This window comes from Tachyglossus aculeatus, chromosome 4, assembly GCF_015852505.1.
Source record: "Tachyglossus aculeatus isolate mTacAcu1 chromosome 4, mTacAcu1.pri, whole genome shotgun sequence".
In the NCBI taxonomy this organism is placed as follows: domain Eukaryota; kingdom Metazoa; phylum Chordata; class Mammalia; order Monotremata; family Tachyglossidae; genus Tachyglossus; species Tachyglossus aculeatus.
In genome coordinates, this window is record NC_052069.1 from 99,717,733 (window position 1) to 99,734,828 (window position 17,096).

Below are 17,096 nucleotides of genomic sequence, written 5' to 3' on the forward strand. Positions count from 1 at the left end.
ACACCGCAAGGAAGGGACTGTGTTGTGTAATAGCCTGCATTTCCATCCCTGCCATCAAAATGAAATTCCTATTCCATTCTTAACTTTTAGCCTCATCCAACTTTTTTTAATATTTAATTAAAAGCACTGCAGAGGCGTAGGAATACAAAGGACAAAGGCAAGAAATGACTAATTGAGAAAAGCAGTTGGCAAAGGACACTTTCTACATGTGATAGCAATAGCAACCGATAGGAATAGAGAACAGGTCTTCCTCCAGGTTCAAGTGCCCTGTAGAAACACACTGCTTCTCACCTAGAGCCACAAAATCTCACACTTACCAGTCCCTTCTCTGAAGTTTTTTGTGGCTGCCACTTTCCTCTCCCTTCCTTCCTAAACCAAAACTATTCTCATTTTTTGTCCAGTAATCTGTGTTTTTTCCTAAAACTTATCCTTATCAAAATCAACCTTTACTTGGCGCTTAATGCATACAGAGCACTTCCTTAGGCGCAGCGTCTGGACAGGTTGACGGAACAGGTGGGCGATGATCCAGGAAGGCTGCAGGCAAAGGAGGCTTGTCTAGCAGACAGAGCTCTAGGCAAGCAGCAGGCATAGGATAGGCAGCAAGCAGAAATCAGGATAAGAAGCAGCATGACCTAGGGACCTGGGTTCTAGTCCTGACTCCACCACTTACGACCTTAGGCAAGTCACTTAACTTCTCTGTGCCTCAGTTACCTCATCTGTAAAATGGGGATGAAGGCTGTGAGCCCCATGTGGGACAGGGATTGTGTCCAACCTGATTAGCTTAGAGAAGCAGCATGGCTCAGTGGAAAGAACACGGGCTTGGGAGTCAGAGGTCACGGGTTCAAATCCCAGCTCCACCGCTTGTCAGCTGTGTGACTCCTGACAAGTCACTTAACTTCTCTGTGCCTCCGTTACCTCATCTGTAAAATGTGGATTAAGACTGTGAGCCCCACTTGGGACAACCTGATCACCTTGTATCCTCCCCAGCACTTAGAACAGTGCTTTACACATAGTAAGCGCTTAACAAATGCCATCATTATTATTATTATTATTATTATCTAACCCAGTACTTAGTACAGTACCAGGCACAGAGTAAGTGCATAACAAATACCATAAAAAAAAGGATAGCAATAACCAGACTGGAGTTAGCCAAAGGCTAGGTAAAACCTTAATTACTTGAGCACAGAGAGTGGGCACTAAGACCCTTTTCATGACCACTAATGAAAACTGCTTGCAGGTGAACGCCTGCCAGGACTGGAAATTGTGGTACTTTTTGTTAAGTGTTTACTATGTGCCAGGCATTGTACTAAGCCCTGGGGTAGATACAAGGTAATTGGCTTGGACACAGTCCCTGCCCCACATGGGGCTTGCAGCCTTAATCCCCATTTTACATGAGGTAACTGAGGCCCAGAAAAGTTAAGTGATTTGCCCAAGGGCACACAGCAAGTAAGTGGTGGAGTCAGGATTAGAACCCAGGTCCTTCTCACTCCCAGATCCACGTTCTATCCACTAGGTCGGGCTGAAAGTTATCCCATGAGGCAAGACAAGGGTCTCTCCCTCGCTACCCGGACCCCAGCCCCTTCCTACGACACACATCCACCCTTAGGAGCCTTTAAGAGCACAATTAGAGATGCAGTTTTATCTCCGCCTCCATCTGACAAATTCACTGAGATGCTGTGGTCAAAGAGCTTAAATACCACAATTATTATTATAAAGATAGGTTCTATCCAGTATGAAAGACAGGAAGCTGAACACATTACCCCAATTGCTAAAGCTTAGCAAAAGTGAAAAATCAATTAGGATGTGAAATAAAATAAAATCAGAAACTTTGAGCCCATCCCACTCCTTTGGTAATAATTGGTCGGCATGAAAGTCAACCAAAAAATTGAAAGAAAAGGTCACATTAGCTTCTAGGATAAAGTTTTTCTAGTTCCTAATTTCACTTTTGTGGGCTGGAATAAAGCCTTTTTCATGCTCTCAGAAAGCTTTTTAGTAATATAATTTTCAGCTATTTCCCCTGACACAGGATTCAATCTATCCTCTGAATCAATTAATCAATAATATTTACTAAGCACTTACTGTGTGAAGAGCACTGCACTGTTTGGGAGAGTACAGTAAAACAGAGTTGGTTGACACATTCCCTGCCCACAAGGACCATTCATTCATTCATTCATTCAATAGTATTTATTGAGCGCTTACTGTGTGCAGAGCACCGTATTGCTCTTGGGAAGTACAAGTCGGCAACATATAGAGATGGTCCCTACCCAACAACGGGTTCACAGTCTAGAAAAGACCATACAGTCTCGAGGTGAGGAACAGACGTTAAAATAAATTACAGATATGTACTTAAGTGCTGCAGGGCTGAGGGTGGGGTGAACAGCAAAGTGTCTGAGAAGCAGTGTGGAAAGAGCACAGGCCTGGGGATCAAAAGGACCAGAGTTCTAATCCTGATTCCACCATTCGTTTACTATGTGATCTCGAGCAGGTCACTTAGCTTCTCGGTGCCTCAGTTACCGCATCTGTAAAATGAGAATAAAGGCTGAGCCCCATGTGGGACATGGACTGTGTTGTCCAAACTGATTAGCCTCTATCCACCCGAGTGCTTAGTACAGTGTCTGGCACATAAAAAACACTTAATAATTACCATAAAAAAGTGCTTAGAAGGGAAAGATCCAAGTAAAGATTACTCTGTGCTACGAGAAGTAAATCATGGAAGAGCCTAACTCACAGTGGATAGAGCACAGGACTGGGGGTCAGAACGACCTGGGTTCTCATCCTGGCTCTGCCACTTGTCTTCTGTGTGACCTTGAGTAAGTCACTTCACTTCTCCGTGCCTCAGTCATCTCATCAAAATGGGGATTAAGACTGACTTCCATGTGGGACATGGATTGTGTCCCCCCTGATTAACGTGTATCTACCCCAGAGCTAGTTCAGTGCCTGGCACTTAGTAAGCACTTACCAAATACCATAAAATAAAAAAGCAGTCAACCACCATAGTCCGAGTACCAAAAAGCAAGGACTCCTCCGGGCCCAGTCTGCCCTCTCCTTTCCCTGCCCCAGGGGCCAGTCTTCTCTTGAGCCGTGGCTCCTTGGAATTTCAAAACCAGTTTGGGGACAGGGCAGACAAGGCAGGCTGAAGCGGGCAGCAACGAGTCAGCCCTGTTAGGCTTCTCTGCAGGCTGAGGGAGGTGCCCGGAGACCCCAGCAGGCCCAGCCAGGAGCAGGTCCTGGATTTCCATGGCTCTCCAATAAATAAACCTGGATAGAAACATGGAACACTTTTCCTCAGTCCACTCATCCATTATTCAATCAGGAAATCCACTTCCCTTGGGTGCTGGGTCCAGTTAAATGGACATGTCCAGCTCTTCAGGAAAGAAATGTACGTCCTTTGAGAAGCCACAAATACCAGCTTCTCAGGTATACATTTCAGCATGTGGGAACATGAATACATTCGATGTGGGCATGCTTGGCAGGCCTGCAACATGCATAGAAATCCTCCCTTAAAATACATTTACACTGCTAAGCACAGGGGAGAGCCACGATCAATCAGATGCCAGGGGGTGGGAGTAACAGGCATGGGGAAACATGAGAGCAAGAGGATGGTGGCAAAAGTGGTGAGAAAGAGGCACAGTGAGGTCAGCTAGAGAGATAACTGCTCTCCCCATTTTCAAAGCCCCCCCTGAAATCCCATCTCCTCCAGGGACTTTACCTGATTGATTCCACCCTAACTGCCCCACCAGGGAAGAGGGGCCCCCAGGGCCGGGGTGAAGTGATCTGGACAAAGAGCCAAAGAGTACGAGCAGGGTTGTCATTGGAGAAGAGAGTGGATAAGTGGATAAGAAAAAAGTTGAGCGGTCTTGACGCCAGTGGTCAAGAGTTTCTGCTTTCTGTTTCCTCCTCTTTCCCACTTCCCTCCTCCAGGCCCTCCACTACTTCCATTGCAACAGCAGTATCAACAGCAGCACCAGGATCTGGCTTGGCTTTAAGGGTGAATGATCATGATTGGTGAAAATCCTGACCATAAAGCAAACCAGTCACTTAGGAGGCAGTGTAGGAAAGTGAAAAGTACTAGTGGAGAAGCGGAGTTGCCTAGTGGATAGAGCATGGGCCTGGGAATCAGAACAACCTGGGTTCTAATCCTGGCTCTGCCACTTGTCCGCTTTATGTCCTTGGACACGTCACTTCACTTCTCTTTCCCTCAGTTACCTCATCTTTAAAATGGAGATTAAGACACTGGGCCCCTTGTGGGACAGGGACTGTGTCTAATCTGATTGGCTTGTATCTACCCCAGAGCTTAGTACAGTGCCTGGCACCAAGTATTTTTTTTTTTAAAAAAAGCACAGGTTTGGGAATCAGGATATTTAGGTTCTAGTCCCTAAGGTACATAACTCAATCTCTCTCAGTCTCAATTTCCTCATCTGTGAAATAGGTATTCTAATACCTATCTCCTTCTACGTCACTGGGCTATTGTGAGGCAGAAACAAGGAAATTAATGTTTAAAGGATAAGGAACAACAGAAGTGGAATCCAGATACAAGATGTTTGTAAAATCAAAGAGGTACGAGAGGGGAGCATTTCTGAGGGAAGCCACCATGGCCCCAGTGAAATTCTCCAGTGACCTTGCGGACCAGATACTGAATGAGGAAATCTCACTAGCTCTATAATTGCATGCGAATAGAGAATTTGGAATTAGAGTATGGGCAAGGTTCTAATACCCCAGGGGACATGTCTGCGTGTCAAGCTTGCTGTGGGCACGGATCATGTCTACCACCTCTGTTATATTGTACTGTCCCAAGGGCTTAGCACAGTGCTCTGCACGCAGTAAGTGCTCAATAAATACAATTGATTGATTCATCATCATCATCATCATCAATCGTATTTATTGAGCACTTACTGTGTGCAGAGCACTGTACTAAGCGCTTGGGAAGTACAAGTTGGCAACATATAGAGACAGCCCCTACCCAACAGTGGGCTTACAGTCTAAAAGGGGGAGACAGAGAACAAAACCAAACATACTAACAAAATAGAATAGATATGTACAAGTAAAATAGAGTAATAAATAAATAGCCTGTCCGCCACCCATCCCACCTCCCACCGCCCTCCCCCCCGCCCCAGCAATGTTGCCGTTGTAGCAGTGTTCCAGAGTCCTTTGGGCTCCCCCAATCCCTTCCTCTCCCTCTGCTGTCAGACTGGCCCTTTTGGATTCCCAGAAGCCCAGCCTGCTCATCCCCTGAGGGGAGGAAACATCTTGAAAACTGCATGTCCTGCTGGGTGGGGCAAGACATACCGATTATGGGACAATTTTATGGTAAATGTGAAATCCACTGCAAATCAAGTGCTAATTCTGTTTAAAGTTGAATGAGAACGTTGAATCAGATGTTTTGATGTTTTTCTATCGTTTAGTCTACCAATTTCTTTTATCCTTAAGTAGCATTTTAATTTGGTTTGATTTCTTCAGGCTGTTAATTCTTGTTTAGTTTACTTTATAAAGTCTGGCTTGTGACTCAGCAGGAGGCAGAGGTACTGCAATTGTTTCTGATCTGCCCATCCTGTGGTGCACTGCAAGCTCTTAATGCCACAAGGATCATTCTTGTTCTTTCACCACTTCCTGTGGTCCTCCCACTTTAGCACTTACAAGCACCCATGATAATCACTGAGAGTTTGGAAATTCAAGGGAAGAAAAAACTCACTCTTTGGGCAATCAATAAGGGAGATGAAAGCAATCTGATCGCCTGGAAGTATTAAAAATTGTAATGAAAGTAACTGGAAATCAAAACCACCGTACATCGCCCTGCAATTAATATTAAAAAAAATAATGTTGCTTTTGTTCTACTCTCAATAGATGCTCAACAAATACCACGGATTGATTCAAAATTAGTGCACTGATTAAGTTTCTTTTGAAAGTGGAACACTGAGGTGGCAACAGTACTGGATAAATTCTTTTACAGCAAACCATGAAATGGTTCCATAGGCAGCGTGGCTTAGTGGAAAGAGTGTGGGACTGGAAATCAGGAGACCTGGTTCTAGTCCCAGTTCTGCTCTCGCCTGCTGTGTAACTTTGAACAACTTATTTATCCTTATATAAGGTTAAATATGAGGATAGAAGGAGGATAAAATAGATTTTGAGTCCTAAGTGGAAGAGGAATGTGTCCAATTTGATAATCTTGTGTATAACATAGCCCTCAATATATAGTAAGCACTTAATAAATGGAATAATTACTAAATATTTTGTGCCCTTGAATTTACACATTTACAGGTTATAAAATCCCACATCCATACCTTTTGAGTAAAAAAAAATGCAAATATGACTCAATTAACCCGGTTTTTTTTCACCACTCAGACTTTTCTGAAACCTAAGTTAGGCCGTTCTTCAGTTAATGAATTCAAAGCAGATTGTGAGTTAATCAGGAACAGTAAGAGAGGAAGGTAATGAGGCTGAACTGATAGAATCACAACATGATATGCTAGAAGGGGCCACCAAGTTATCTTATTCCAATGTGTTTATCCTCCGGACTCCAGCTAGAAGTTCCTTCTTCTATCCAACTGAAATATCTCCACCTTTAATTTCAGCCCACTTTTCATTCATTCAATCGTATTTATTGAGTGCTTACTGTGTGCACAGCACTGTACTAAGCGCTTGGGAAGTACAAGTTGGCAACATATAGAGACGGTCCCTACCCAACAGCGGGCTCAGTCTAGAAGGGGGAGACAGACAACAAAACAAAACATGAGGACAGATGTCAAGTCATCAGAATAAATAGAAGTAAAGCTTATTCTTGTTCAGTCCTTAAGTGGGCAGAGAGAAAAACTGGTCAGGATTCTCCCATGCAAAATCTTCATGGACCTGAAGACAATTTGGGATTCTTCAGGTTCTCAGACTTCCCTTTTCAGCCTAGCCTTCTGCTAACCCCTATTTGCCTATTGCCTATCCTGTCTTCTGTTTGCTGCCCATCCTGATCTTGCTGTCCAAGTTGAGGCACGATATTTTACCAGGAGTATGACCAGGGCGGAATACAGAAGAATGATTACATCCCAAACTCCACATGTCATATTCCTGTTAACACATCCAAAGGACAAAACAATAATAACTGTGGTATTTAAGAGCTTCCTATATGCTAAGCACTGGACTAAGCACTAAGATACAATATCTGAAGATCTGACACAGCTCCTATCCCACATGGGGCTCCCAATCTAAGCAGGAGAACAGGTCCTTAATCCCCATTTTTGAGAAAAGGAAACTGAGGCACAGGCACTTTAAGTGACAAGTGGGAGAGCCTGAGCTAGAACCCAGGTCCTCCGACTCTCAATTCTTTCCACTAGGCTATGATGTTTTAAACAGTTACACTATATTGCTGAAACATGCTCAGCCTCTGTTTAATTGTTACTCCCTTTTTTAAGTGGTATTTGTTAAGCACTTACTATGTGCCATTCACTGAACTAAGCACTGGGGTAGATACAGGCTAATCAGGTGAGACACAGTCCATGTCCCACATGGGGCTCACAGTCTTAATCCCCATTTTACAGATGAGGGAAATTAAGCACAGAAAAGTTAAGTGACTTGCCCAAGGTCCCACAGCAGACAGGTGGCAGAGCCGGGATTAGAACCCAGGTCTTCTGACTATCAGGTCCCTGCACTTTCCATTAAGCCATGCTGCTTCTATTCTCCCTTGTTCCCCAGTTTATGCCTAACCAGTCTTACCCCTCATCCTAATTTTGTGGATGTTTGCTTTTTTCTCAATGTACTCTTGCATTTGTCCCCGTTGCATTTCATCCTGCTCTTGCACAACTTCTCGAACTTATGCCACTTGATATTCTATTCCTGTCTTCCAGAGAATGAACAAAGCCCCTCCCCCATTTAGCATAACATGCTCATCTGATAAGTATGCTCGTGATTTCTCCATCCAAAGCAACAACAGAAATACTGTAGTGACTAGTGTTAGCTCCAGGAGGATCCCCACAAAACTGACTCAGTAAGCTAAGCCTTCCCATGGTGGACCGCAAAATCTCTGTGGACCACCCTGTAAATGTGGTTTGTTCTTTCCCCAAGGCCTTGCTGTATTTTAACAGAAGAACAAGATACAAGCAAGTTGAGCATGTTGACAAATAGAAGAAAGAACACTGGTGCTTTCCTGTAATTTAGACTAGAGGTTTTTTTTATTAGCAAACATAAGCTCAGTTAAAATGGAGTCAATTTGTGATATTCAACGAAAAAACCTTGCAGGATAAAAATGTCCTGTTTCGTTTGAGCATGTGGAATGGAGTTCAAATGAAGGCTATGAAGGCATCTCTGTATATGTTGCCAACTTGTACTTCCCAAGCCCTTAGTACAGTGCTCTGCACACAGTAAGCACTCAATAAATACAATTGATTGATTGAAGGCATCACAAGCATCTGGCAGATTTAAAGTGGGGATACAATCTTATGTCAAACACTCACTTGCTGTAGATTACTGTCATTCCCTTTCTTGGGGACGTAATACACCACATGTGGTTCAAAGAGCCTAAATATTTTGTAGGAGCTAAACTTCAAATGTCAGTGTGAAAAAGCGAGGTCCAAGCTGATGTAGTCTGGGACCCATTCTGTTATCAGTCTGCAAGCCGATGTTATTTCTGGCATTTAGCTTGGCTATAAATGATCCATTCAGAGAAAGTGCCAAAATCAACTCTAACTGTACTGTTTGGACTTTTCCAAAGGAAAAAATTTCTCTATTGCACATTTTAATCTGTACTTCCTTAACATAAAGGATTGCCTTTTTCAATTTCAATATTTGAGCTGTTGTTGGCCTGGCTGGGCTCCGTAAAAGAGGGGGTTGTTTGGTGGAGAGGAGTAGGGAAGGGCACTGCAAGCAGGAAGATGGGGCTGCCATTGGCTTGGACAAAGGTGGGCAGGTAATGCTTGTGGGGAACAATAAACCGCTTGGCTTAGCTGGAGCCAGGGGGAAGGCAGGGGTGGTGTTTGGCGAGGCGAGGCGGGGGAGGTGAGGAGGCCAGAGGAGGAAGCCTTAGACCCAAGAGCAACAGCTGTATTTTGATTTAAGCACCAGCTGGAAGCTACCTCACGATTCTGAGAAGGGGAGTGACAGGATCAAAACAATTAAGAAAAGTGGATCCCTATTTTATGTGGGATTGCTCAGATACAGGAAGGTCAATCAGTCCAGGCTGAAGATTATATGGGCCTGAAAGGGCAGGGGAGATGAATATGAAAGAGCACAGCAAAGCCTCCACAGGGATTCCGGGAAGAAGTCATTCCCAGTATTATCGACCCAGTACTTTCACTCTCATCTCTCCCAACATCGACCTCTTGCTCACACCCTCTCCGCTGCCCAAAACTTCCTCTCCTTCAGAAATCACGTTCCCTCCAAGTGGACTTCCCTGACTAATCTTAACTCTCATCACTTTAGATCTCCCAACTGCCATGGAGCCCTTCCAAATCACCTAAAGGCTTAAGAACTCACAACCTTCATATCACTTATGAATATATCTTATATACTCTACTACTTCCTCCCATCTGTAATTTATTTGTCTCCTCCACTAGAGGTTAGATTAAGGGCAGGGAGCAGGTATACCAATTACATTATCCTCTCCAAGGGGCATAGTAGACAACTCTGCAAACGGGAGGTGTTCAACTCAATCGTATTTATTGAGCACTTACTGTTGGCAGAGGACTATACTAACCATGTGGGAGAATAAAATACAACAATATAACAAAGTTGGTAGACCCATTCCCTGCCCACAACGAGCTTACAGTTTGGAGGACTGCAAATGCTTCTGAGTGACTGACTTTCCAACTTTACCCTAACAGAAGCACTTCAGCAGAAAAAAGGAGCTGGGACAAGACAACTTGTAAAGTAATTAATCCTTTGCAAAATCTATTTCTGAAAGTGGTCCAGAGTACAACCAAAAAAAAAAAAAATCCATACGTTGTGCAGTCTAGATGGAAAACTGGTTTGTCTGACAAGATGGAGCGAAGTAATCAGCTTTTCCTGAAGGGCCAATGTGAAGAGAATTTCCCCACAATGTGAATAATAATAACAATTGTATTCATTATGCGTTTGTTACTATACTAAGCACTGGTGTGAATACAAGATACTCAGATTGGACAGCCTGAGAATCTAGATAGCTTCAGGAAGGGCCCTTTAACCCACATCTACAAACACATGCAAGAAAACACCTCCATTCTCCATGGTTGAAAAAGCCTATAATAATAGTTTTTCAATAGAAAAAATCCCCCTAAATGCACTGAGAGCAAAAAGCTTTGGAGCTTTTTATAGTCTTCTCCACAACTTTTCTCCCCTAAATGGCTCCCAATTTGAATATCATCAGCATCCTCAAGACCGTTTCTTCTGTCTGGAAGACCTCATCATGGTCTGATAGAAGAATGTCTCAATCAGTGCCTCACATATAAATTCTAGCATCCAGCTTCCACATGCTGAACTCTTTTTTTCCCCTGCATCAAATCTAATTGGGCAGCACGCATGGAAGTTTCAACCTAATGGAAATGTTTTCCTCCTTCATGACTGCACTTTACCTAATCATCCAGTGTTCAATTTCCAGGTATTTATTCTGAACAGGCCTAAAAATTTCAGTTGGGTTTTACAGGGCATGCCGAATGACCAACCTACATATTTGTTAATATTTTATGAGAATACAGTCACCTAAATGCCACATCTCAAAAACTCTGTGAGCCCAAGAAGGCTACTAAAAGCAATAAATGAGTGCAGGGTAGACACCCACAGGTAATCGGAGCCACCAGTGAATCAGTACACAAACAGATGAAGAGCTTGGCGATATAAGAGGAGAAAGCTGACTTCCGGACTTGACTTCAGCAGGAAAAAACTGCATTCTCTAAGACTGCTTCACTGTGCAACTAAGCAAAGAAAAATTGAGCCTCCCAAGATGCACGCAATGGCTCAGTTTGCCGTTGTACACCAAAGCTAAGCTTTGGCAGCAACTTCTGCTTTACCGGACTGGTTACCATGGCTGGTGGGGATACTTACCTAGGAACAGGACCTCTCTAGCCAGTGACTAGGCCTCAGAATGATCATATATTTATTTACTGAGGGCTTACTGTCTGCAAGACACTGTACTTAGCACTTGTATAACAGAGTTGGTAGACATGTTCCCTGCACATGATGAACTTACAGTCTACAGGATGAGAAAAAAAAAAAGAAAAGCTTTGCTCTGATGGGACACTTGCGCTTATTTGCAGGGCCCTGGAGAGACTGTCTCCAGGCTTTAGAAGACGGCCATGACATCAGCTCCATATACTTAGTGAAACCCGACAACGCAAACCGGCTGATGCAGGTGTGGTGCGACCAACGGCACGATCCCGGGGGCTGGACGGTTATTCAGAGACGACTAGATGGATCGGTCAACTTTTTCAGGAACTGGGAAACATACAAGGTGAGAGCTGCATCAAAGCGGATCAGTCATCTCTTCTCCCCAAAATTCTGGGGACTCTCCGGGTAATAATAATAATAATAATAATAATGGCATTTATTAAGCACTTACTATGTGCAAAGCACTGTTCTAAGCACTGGGGAGGTAACGAGGTGATCAGGTTGTCCCACGGGGGGGCTCACGATCTTAATCCCCATTTTACAGATGAGGTAACTGAGGCCCAGAGAAGTTAAGTGACTTGCCCAAAGTCACAGAGCTGACAGTTGGCGGGGCCGCGATTTGAACCCATGACCTCTGACGCCAAAGCCCAGGCTCTTTCCACTGAGCCACGCTGATAGCCTTGGGAGGTCTTAGCCAAACAGACGTTTTTCTAAAGGCACATTTTTCTGCTTTTAAAGTGTTCTGAGAAAACACCGTCACAGCATGACAGATGCCTTGAAGAGGCGTAACAAGAATTTAGAAATATTTAGCATACAAATAAAACAGTGGGCACCAATGAATAAAAGACCCCACCACTCCCCCTCCACTAAATTGGATATCCTCTGAACACATTCCTCATCAGGAATGTTTCCTGCCCTGGCAGAACCCTGCAGAAATCACCAGGGAAAGAAGCGGCTACTATAGGGAGGAGACGAAGCCTCACTATATCTCTGGGACTGGGGACGCCTTGTCCCTCAACTCCGTGCTGCTTCTCAAAGCTGCAATGGGGATGGCAAAATGGTAGCAGTGGGAAAAGCACGGGCCTGCAAAGAAACTCGGGTTCATTCATTCATTTGTTCAATTGTATTTATTGAGCACTTACTGTGTGCAGAGCACTGTACTAAGTGCTTGGGAGAGTATAATACACCAATAAACAGACACATTCCCTGCTGATGCCGAGCTTACAGTCTTCAGGGGGGTTCTAATCCCAACCCTGCCATCGTGTGACCGTGGGCAAGTCACACAATTTCTCTGTACCTTAGTTTCCTCTTATGTTAAATAGGGATGATATCAGTATTCTCTGTTTCTTTGACTGGGAGCCTTGGATGGGGGCAGGGGCTGTGCCTGATCTGATTACCTTGTACATATCCCAGTGCTCCATACAGTGTTTTCATACACAGTAAGAGCCTAGTAAATACCAAAATTATCGCTATCATCGCCTGCAATTCTACCTTGGGAGCCAAAACTTCCTCAGAGAGCTAAAGGCTCTAATCCCAGCTGGTGGATAACCATATTAGTGAGTGTTCCTGAGGCAGTAGGCCTCTCTCTCCCCTAAATTTTCCAGGCTCTCTTTCCAGGCCTCAGACTCTAGTCTCCCCCTTTAAGATGGGGAGGAATCTGAAGAGGCAGGTGGGTACTTCTTCTCTTCATTTTTGGCATGACTGCTAGCACATTGATCTGTTTAGCTTTAACCTAGCGAGGGTCAGGGGGACCTAAAATCACTTTCTAAAGCTGGAAATTGTTATGAAAGAAATAAAAAAAGCCGAAAGTACTTTTTATTTTCCCATACAAACTATGCCCCTTTTGGGGTTGCTATTTTCTCAGGAATGATGACGGTTGATAATCAACACCTATGTCTATAGCCAACGATGACATTCGTTGTTTTCTTGCAGCAAGGATTCGGAAACATAGATGGAGAGTATTGGCTGGGACTTGAGAATATCTATTGGTTAACAAATCAAGGCAATTACAAGTTGCTGGTAACAATGGAAGATTGGACTGGACGCAAAGTATTTGCTGAATATGCAAGTTTCAGGCTGGAGCCAGAGAGTGAATACTACAAGTTGAGACTGGGCCGCTACAATGGCAATGCCGGGGACTCGTTCACCTGGCACAATGGGAAGCAGTTCACCACGCTGGACAGGGACCACGACGTCTATGCAGGTATGGAGTGTGTTGGGAATGGACCAAAATGGCAGTTGGTAATTTGACGCTTTTCCGCTCCCCGCAAGCAGGGAATTGGATTAATTCTCTTCCTCCTAGCAAATAAACATATCAGAACTGGCGGCTCTGCATTCTTGGATTGTGAAGGGCCCTGTCCCTTAGAGCAGCCGACGGCGTGAAACATCGAACCCTAATTTCCCCTTTGGACTCTGCAACTCTAGAACAGAATGCCACCCCCCTTCCAACCTGGCTTCCCTTCGGATCGGGGAAATACCACTAAACTGTTGGCCTGGACCCCCCAGCCACTAGAAGAGCAGCCCACTATAGGGGTGCAGTTTCTTCTCCTTGCCCAGCAGAAGCACTGGAAGTCCCTTGTCGGCCAGGCCCCATCCACCATGCATCCCTACAGGAGCCCAGGACCTAGGAGAGGGTATGAGATGCCTTCCTCCCTGAATAAACCTGGGACAGGCACCCTTCTCCAGTATTACTGTAGGTATGGATGCCCAGTAATGGGCTCATTGGGTGACGGGTCACTTAGTTGCTAGAACTGAGGCAGTCTGAGAAGGATGTGACTTGGGGAGCAGATCAAATCCCCAAGCCTGTCTTGAAAACCTCACACTGGGCAAAAGAACCACCATTAGGTTAAAGAAGTTTGGGGGATTTATTTTTTGTAAGGTTCTCACTGGACAGAAAAAAAATCTTGGATGAAAGAATCATTTCTTTGGTTGAATTTTCCCTCTGACTTGGCACCTCAACCCCAACACACTCCATGTCCCCTCCTCTGAAGGCTTCAGTTAGAACAAGGCAGTAAATGGTTATTTTCCGTTATGCTAGGGTGGAGACAGCAGAAAGCTTGTTTCTAATGGCTACTTAGCTCTCCAAACCCCACAGAGTTGATCTCTATCCCAGCTGTGGCTTGCCCGACATGTCCCCAGAAATCTTTTCTGCCTTAGTGCTAAACGAACAGTAGCTAAAACACAAGCCTAGCAAAATGCTTAGGTGAAAGATCTCTTTATCCTTACGGTGTTCCCGTAGATAGTTCACACATCAAGCAGAGGCTACCTGCCATGACCCACACGGAGGGTGGGTGCTATTTCCCATTTCTACTGAGATGACAACATTTACAAGCTGCTGGATCCATCAGCAGGGCCTAAAGGATATCAATAATAATAATAATGATTGTGGTATTTGTTAAGCGTTTAGGATGTGTCTGGCACTGCACTAAGTGCTAGGGTGGATACAAGCAAATCACATGTCCCTGTCCCACACGGGAGTCACAGTCTTAATCCCCGTTTTGCAGATGAGGTAATTGAGGCCCAGGGAAGTGACGTGCCCAAGGTCACACCGCAGACAAGTGGCAGAGGCAGAATTAGAATCCAGATCCTTCTGACTCCCACTAGGCCACCCTGCTTCTCCATCAATCAATCCATTAATGGTATTTACTGAGTGCTTAATATATGTAGAGCTCTGTATTAAGTGCTTGGGAGACTACAGTACAACAGAATTAACAGATATGCTCCCTGCCCAAAATGAGCTTACAGTCCAAAGGGAAAGAGCACAGGATGGGAATCAGGAGATCTGAGTTCTAATCCCGGCTCCATCACTTGCCTGTTGTGTGATTTTACCCAAGTTACTTCATTTCTCTGGACCACAGTTTTCTCATCTGCAAAATGAGTTACTGAATACTGTTCTCCCTCCCTCAGACTGTGAACCCCGGGACTATGTCCGATCTGAATGCATGGTATCTGACCCACTGATTAGCACAGTGCTTGTCATAAGACATACCACAATTCAATCAATCAATCGTATTTATTGAGCGCTTCCTGTGTGCAGAGCACTGTACTAAGCACTTGGGAAGTACAAGTTGGCAACATATAGAGACAGTCCCTACCCAACAGTGGGCTCACAGTCTACAAGGGGGAGACAGAGAACAAAACCAAACATATTAACAAAATAAAATAAATAGAATAGATATGTACAAGTAAAATAAATAGAGCAATAAATACGTACAAACATATGTACATATATACAGGTGCTGTGGGGAAGGGAAGGAGGTAAGATGGGGGGGATGGAGAGGGGGACGAGGGGGAGAGGAAGGAAGGGGCTCAGTCTGGGAAGGCCTCCTGGAGGAGGTGAGCTCTCAGTAGGGCACAATTATCATTAAAAGTTCATAAAGTTCATAAAAATCTCCCACTCCCGGCAAACTCATGTGTCTCACAAAGAGAACGAATCCAGCTAAAGCCAGGATTAGATACATAAAGATTTTCATGACTGCATTAACTGTATTCTCTGTTACTTCCCAGCGTGCCCTCCACTAATAGATAGCATTCACTGGCTTGTCTTCTTTCTCGTCAGGAAATTGTGCTCACTACCAGAAAGGAGGGTGGTGGTACAACGCCTGTGCCCACTCAAACCTCAACGGAGTCTGGTACCGCGGCGGTCACTACCGTAGTCGCTATCAGGATGGAGTGTACTGGGCTGAATTCCGAGGGGGCTCCTACTCCCTAAAGAAAGTGGTGATGATGATCCGGCCAAACCCAAATACATTTCATTAACGGAATCTTCACTCTTCTTCAACGACAAAACCCAACAATAAACAAAAAAGTCAGCAACAGCTGAACAAGCTTTCCAGAAAACATCGTTTCTGCAGCAAAGAATGTAAGATATTTGATGTTTACTATTTACGAATGAGGACTTGTATGCTGTATGATATTTTCATGAACCAATACAACAAATACCAACCTAAATGAAAGCGACATTTTGTTTATAATACCTTTCCGTGTCCCAAACAGTAAATAAAACTTCCTAGTCTTAGAACATGAGAAGAGGAAGACTGTAGATAACTTTTTAAAAAATAAATTAAGTCTAGATAGTAAAACACAACACCTAAATGAGTTTTAATATATAAATGTACATACACACAAATACCATTTGTGTACATGCACGTGTGCTTAGAGACACACATTTAAATCTCAAATCATGGAGGAGCTCCAGATTGTGCAGTTATCTTAGATTTGACCCAGGAAATTGTATCCTTTGAAAAATGTACAGTAGGTGATAGGCATGCTGTAGGACATTAATGTAATTGAAGTTAATTTAAGTTTTGTTGTCTGTTGTCCCGAGAGTGAATGGGCGTAGACAGCCAAAAGTTAACAGTGGCCTTCTTGTCGCCTGAACCCCTCCCCGAATTAGCGTGGCTGCTTGCTGTTAGCAATCAAGGTATGTGCCGAGCTCCCATTCCTCAACCTCTTCCGCCAAATGCCCTTTCTGGCATCCCACCAAATATCAGAAACCAACACTTCCAATGACCGGCTCCTTCTCTGACCAAAGACCTGGAACAACTTCTTCAGAACACCTTCTGTTCCCCAAATCCCTGCCTTCAGGAAACATCCTTCTCTCCCCAGAAGTATCTCCAGGTCCGAGGACTCCAAGAAGATGGCGGGGCGGGTGGGGGGGAGGCGCACTGGGAGGCCTCCATACCTAGCACAAAGGTCAAAGGTAACAGTGACAAAGAGTCACTGTTTTAAACTGAACAGCCAGTTCAGTCAGTTTAATCACTTTTCCCCCATATTTTAGTCAACACATAATGTTAACCTCCATATAAACCTTAGCCTAAATAGTCCAAAGTCTTTTTGTATCTGAGCTGTCATTACCTGCTGTGTGGCCATTACAAACCAAATATGGCTACAAACCAAAAGGGCTATCCACCTTTGCAGGCAAATGATGGGTACCAATCGATAATATATTTTCATATCTTTTCCAACAAGGTAAAGTTTCTAAGAGAAACTATTTGTAACCAAGACAAGTAGCCCACAGCACAAGTCACATTAGTTAC

The 17,096-nt window shown here is 44.2% G+C and overlaps 2 protein-coding genes across 6 annotated transcripts in view; one reads left to right on the forward strand and one right to left on the reverse strand.

Moving 5' to 3' along the window:
- The window catches only part of ANGPTL2 (angiopoietin like 2), a 37,709-nt gene extending 21,000 nt beyond the window's left edge, over window positions 1-16,709 (forward strand). For both annotated transcript variants that reach the window (XM_038744647.1, XM_038744646.1), the window contains exons 3-5: window positions 11,208-11,401; window positions 12,991-13,261; window positions 15,617-16,709. In XM_038744647.1, the coding sequence (XP_038600575.1) occupies window positions 11,208-11,401; window positions 12,991-13,261; window positions 15,617-15,816 (665 nt within the window). In that variant the 3' untranslated portion in view covers window positions 15,817-16,709. The remainder of the gene's footprint in view (window positions 1-11,207; window positions 11,402-12,990; window positions 13,262-15,616) is intronic.
- Window positions 1-17,096, reverse strand: part of RALGPS1 (Ral GEF with PH domain and SH3 binding motif 1) — a 479,351-nt gene that overhangs the window by 249,828 nt on the left and 212,427 nt on the right. The gene's annotated exons all lie outside the window — the stretch shown is intronic.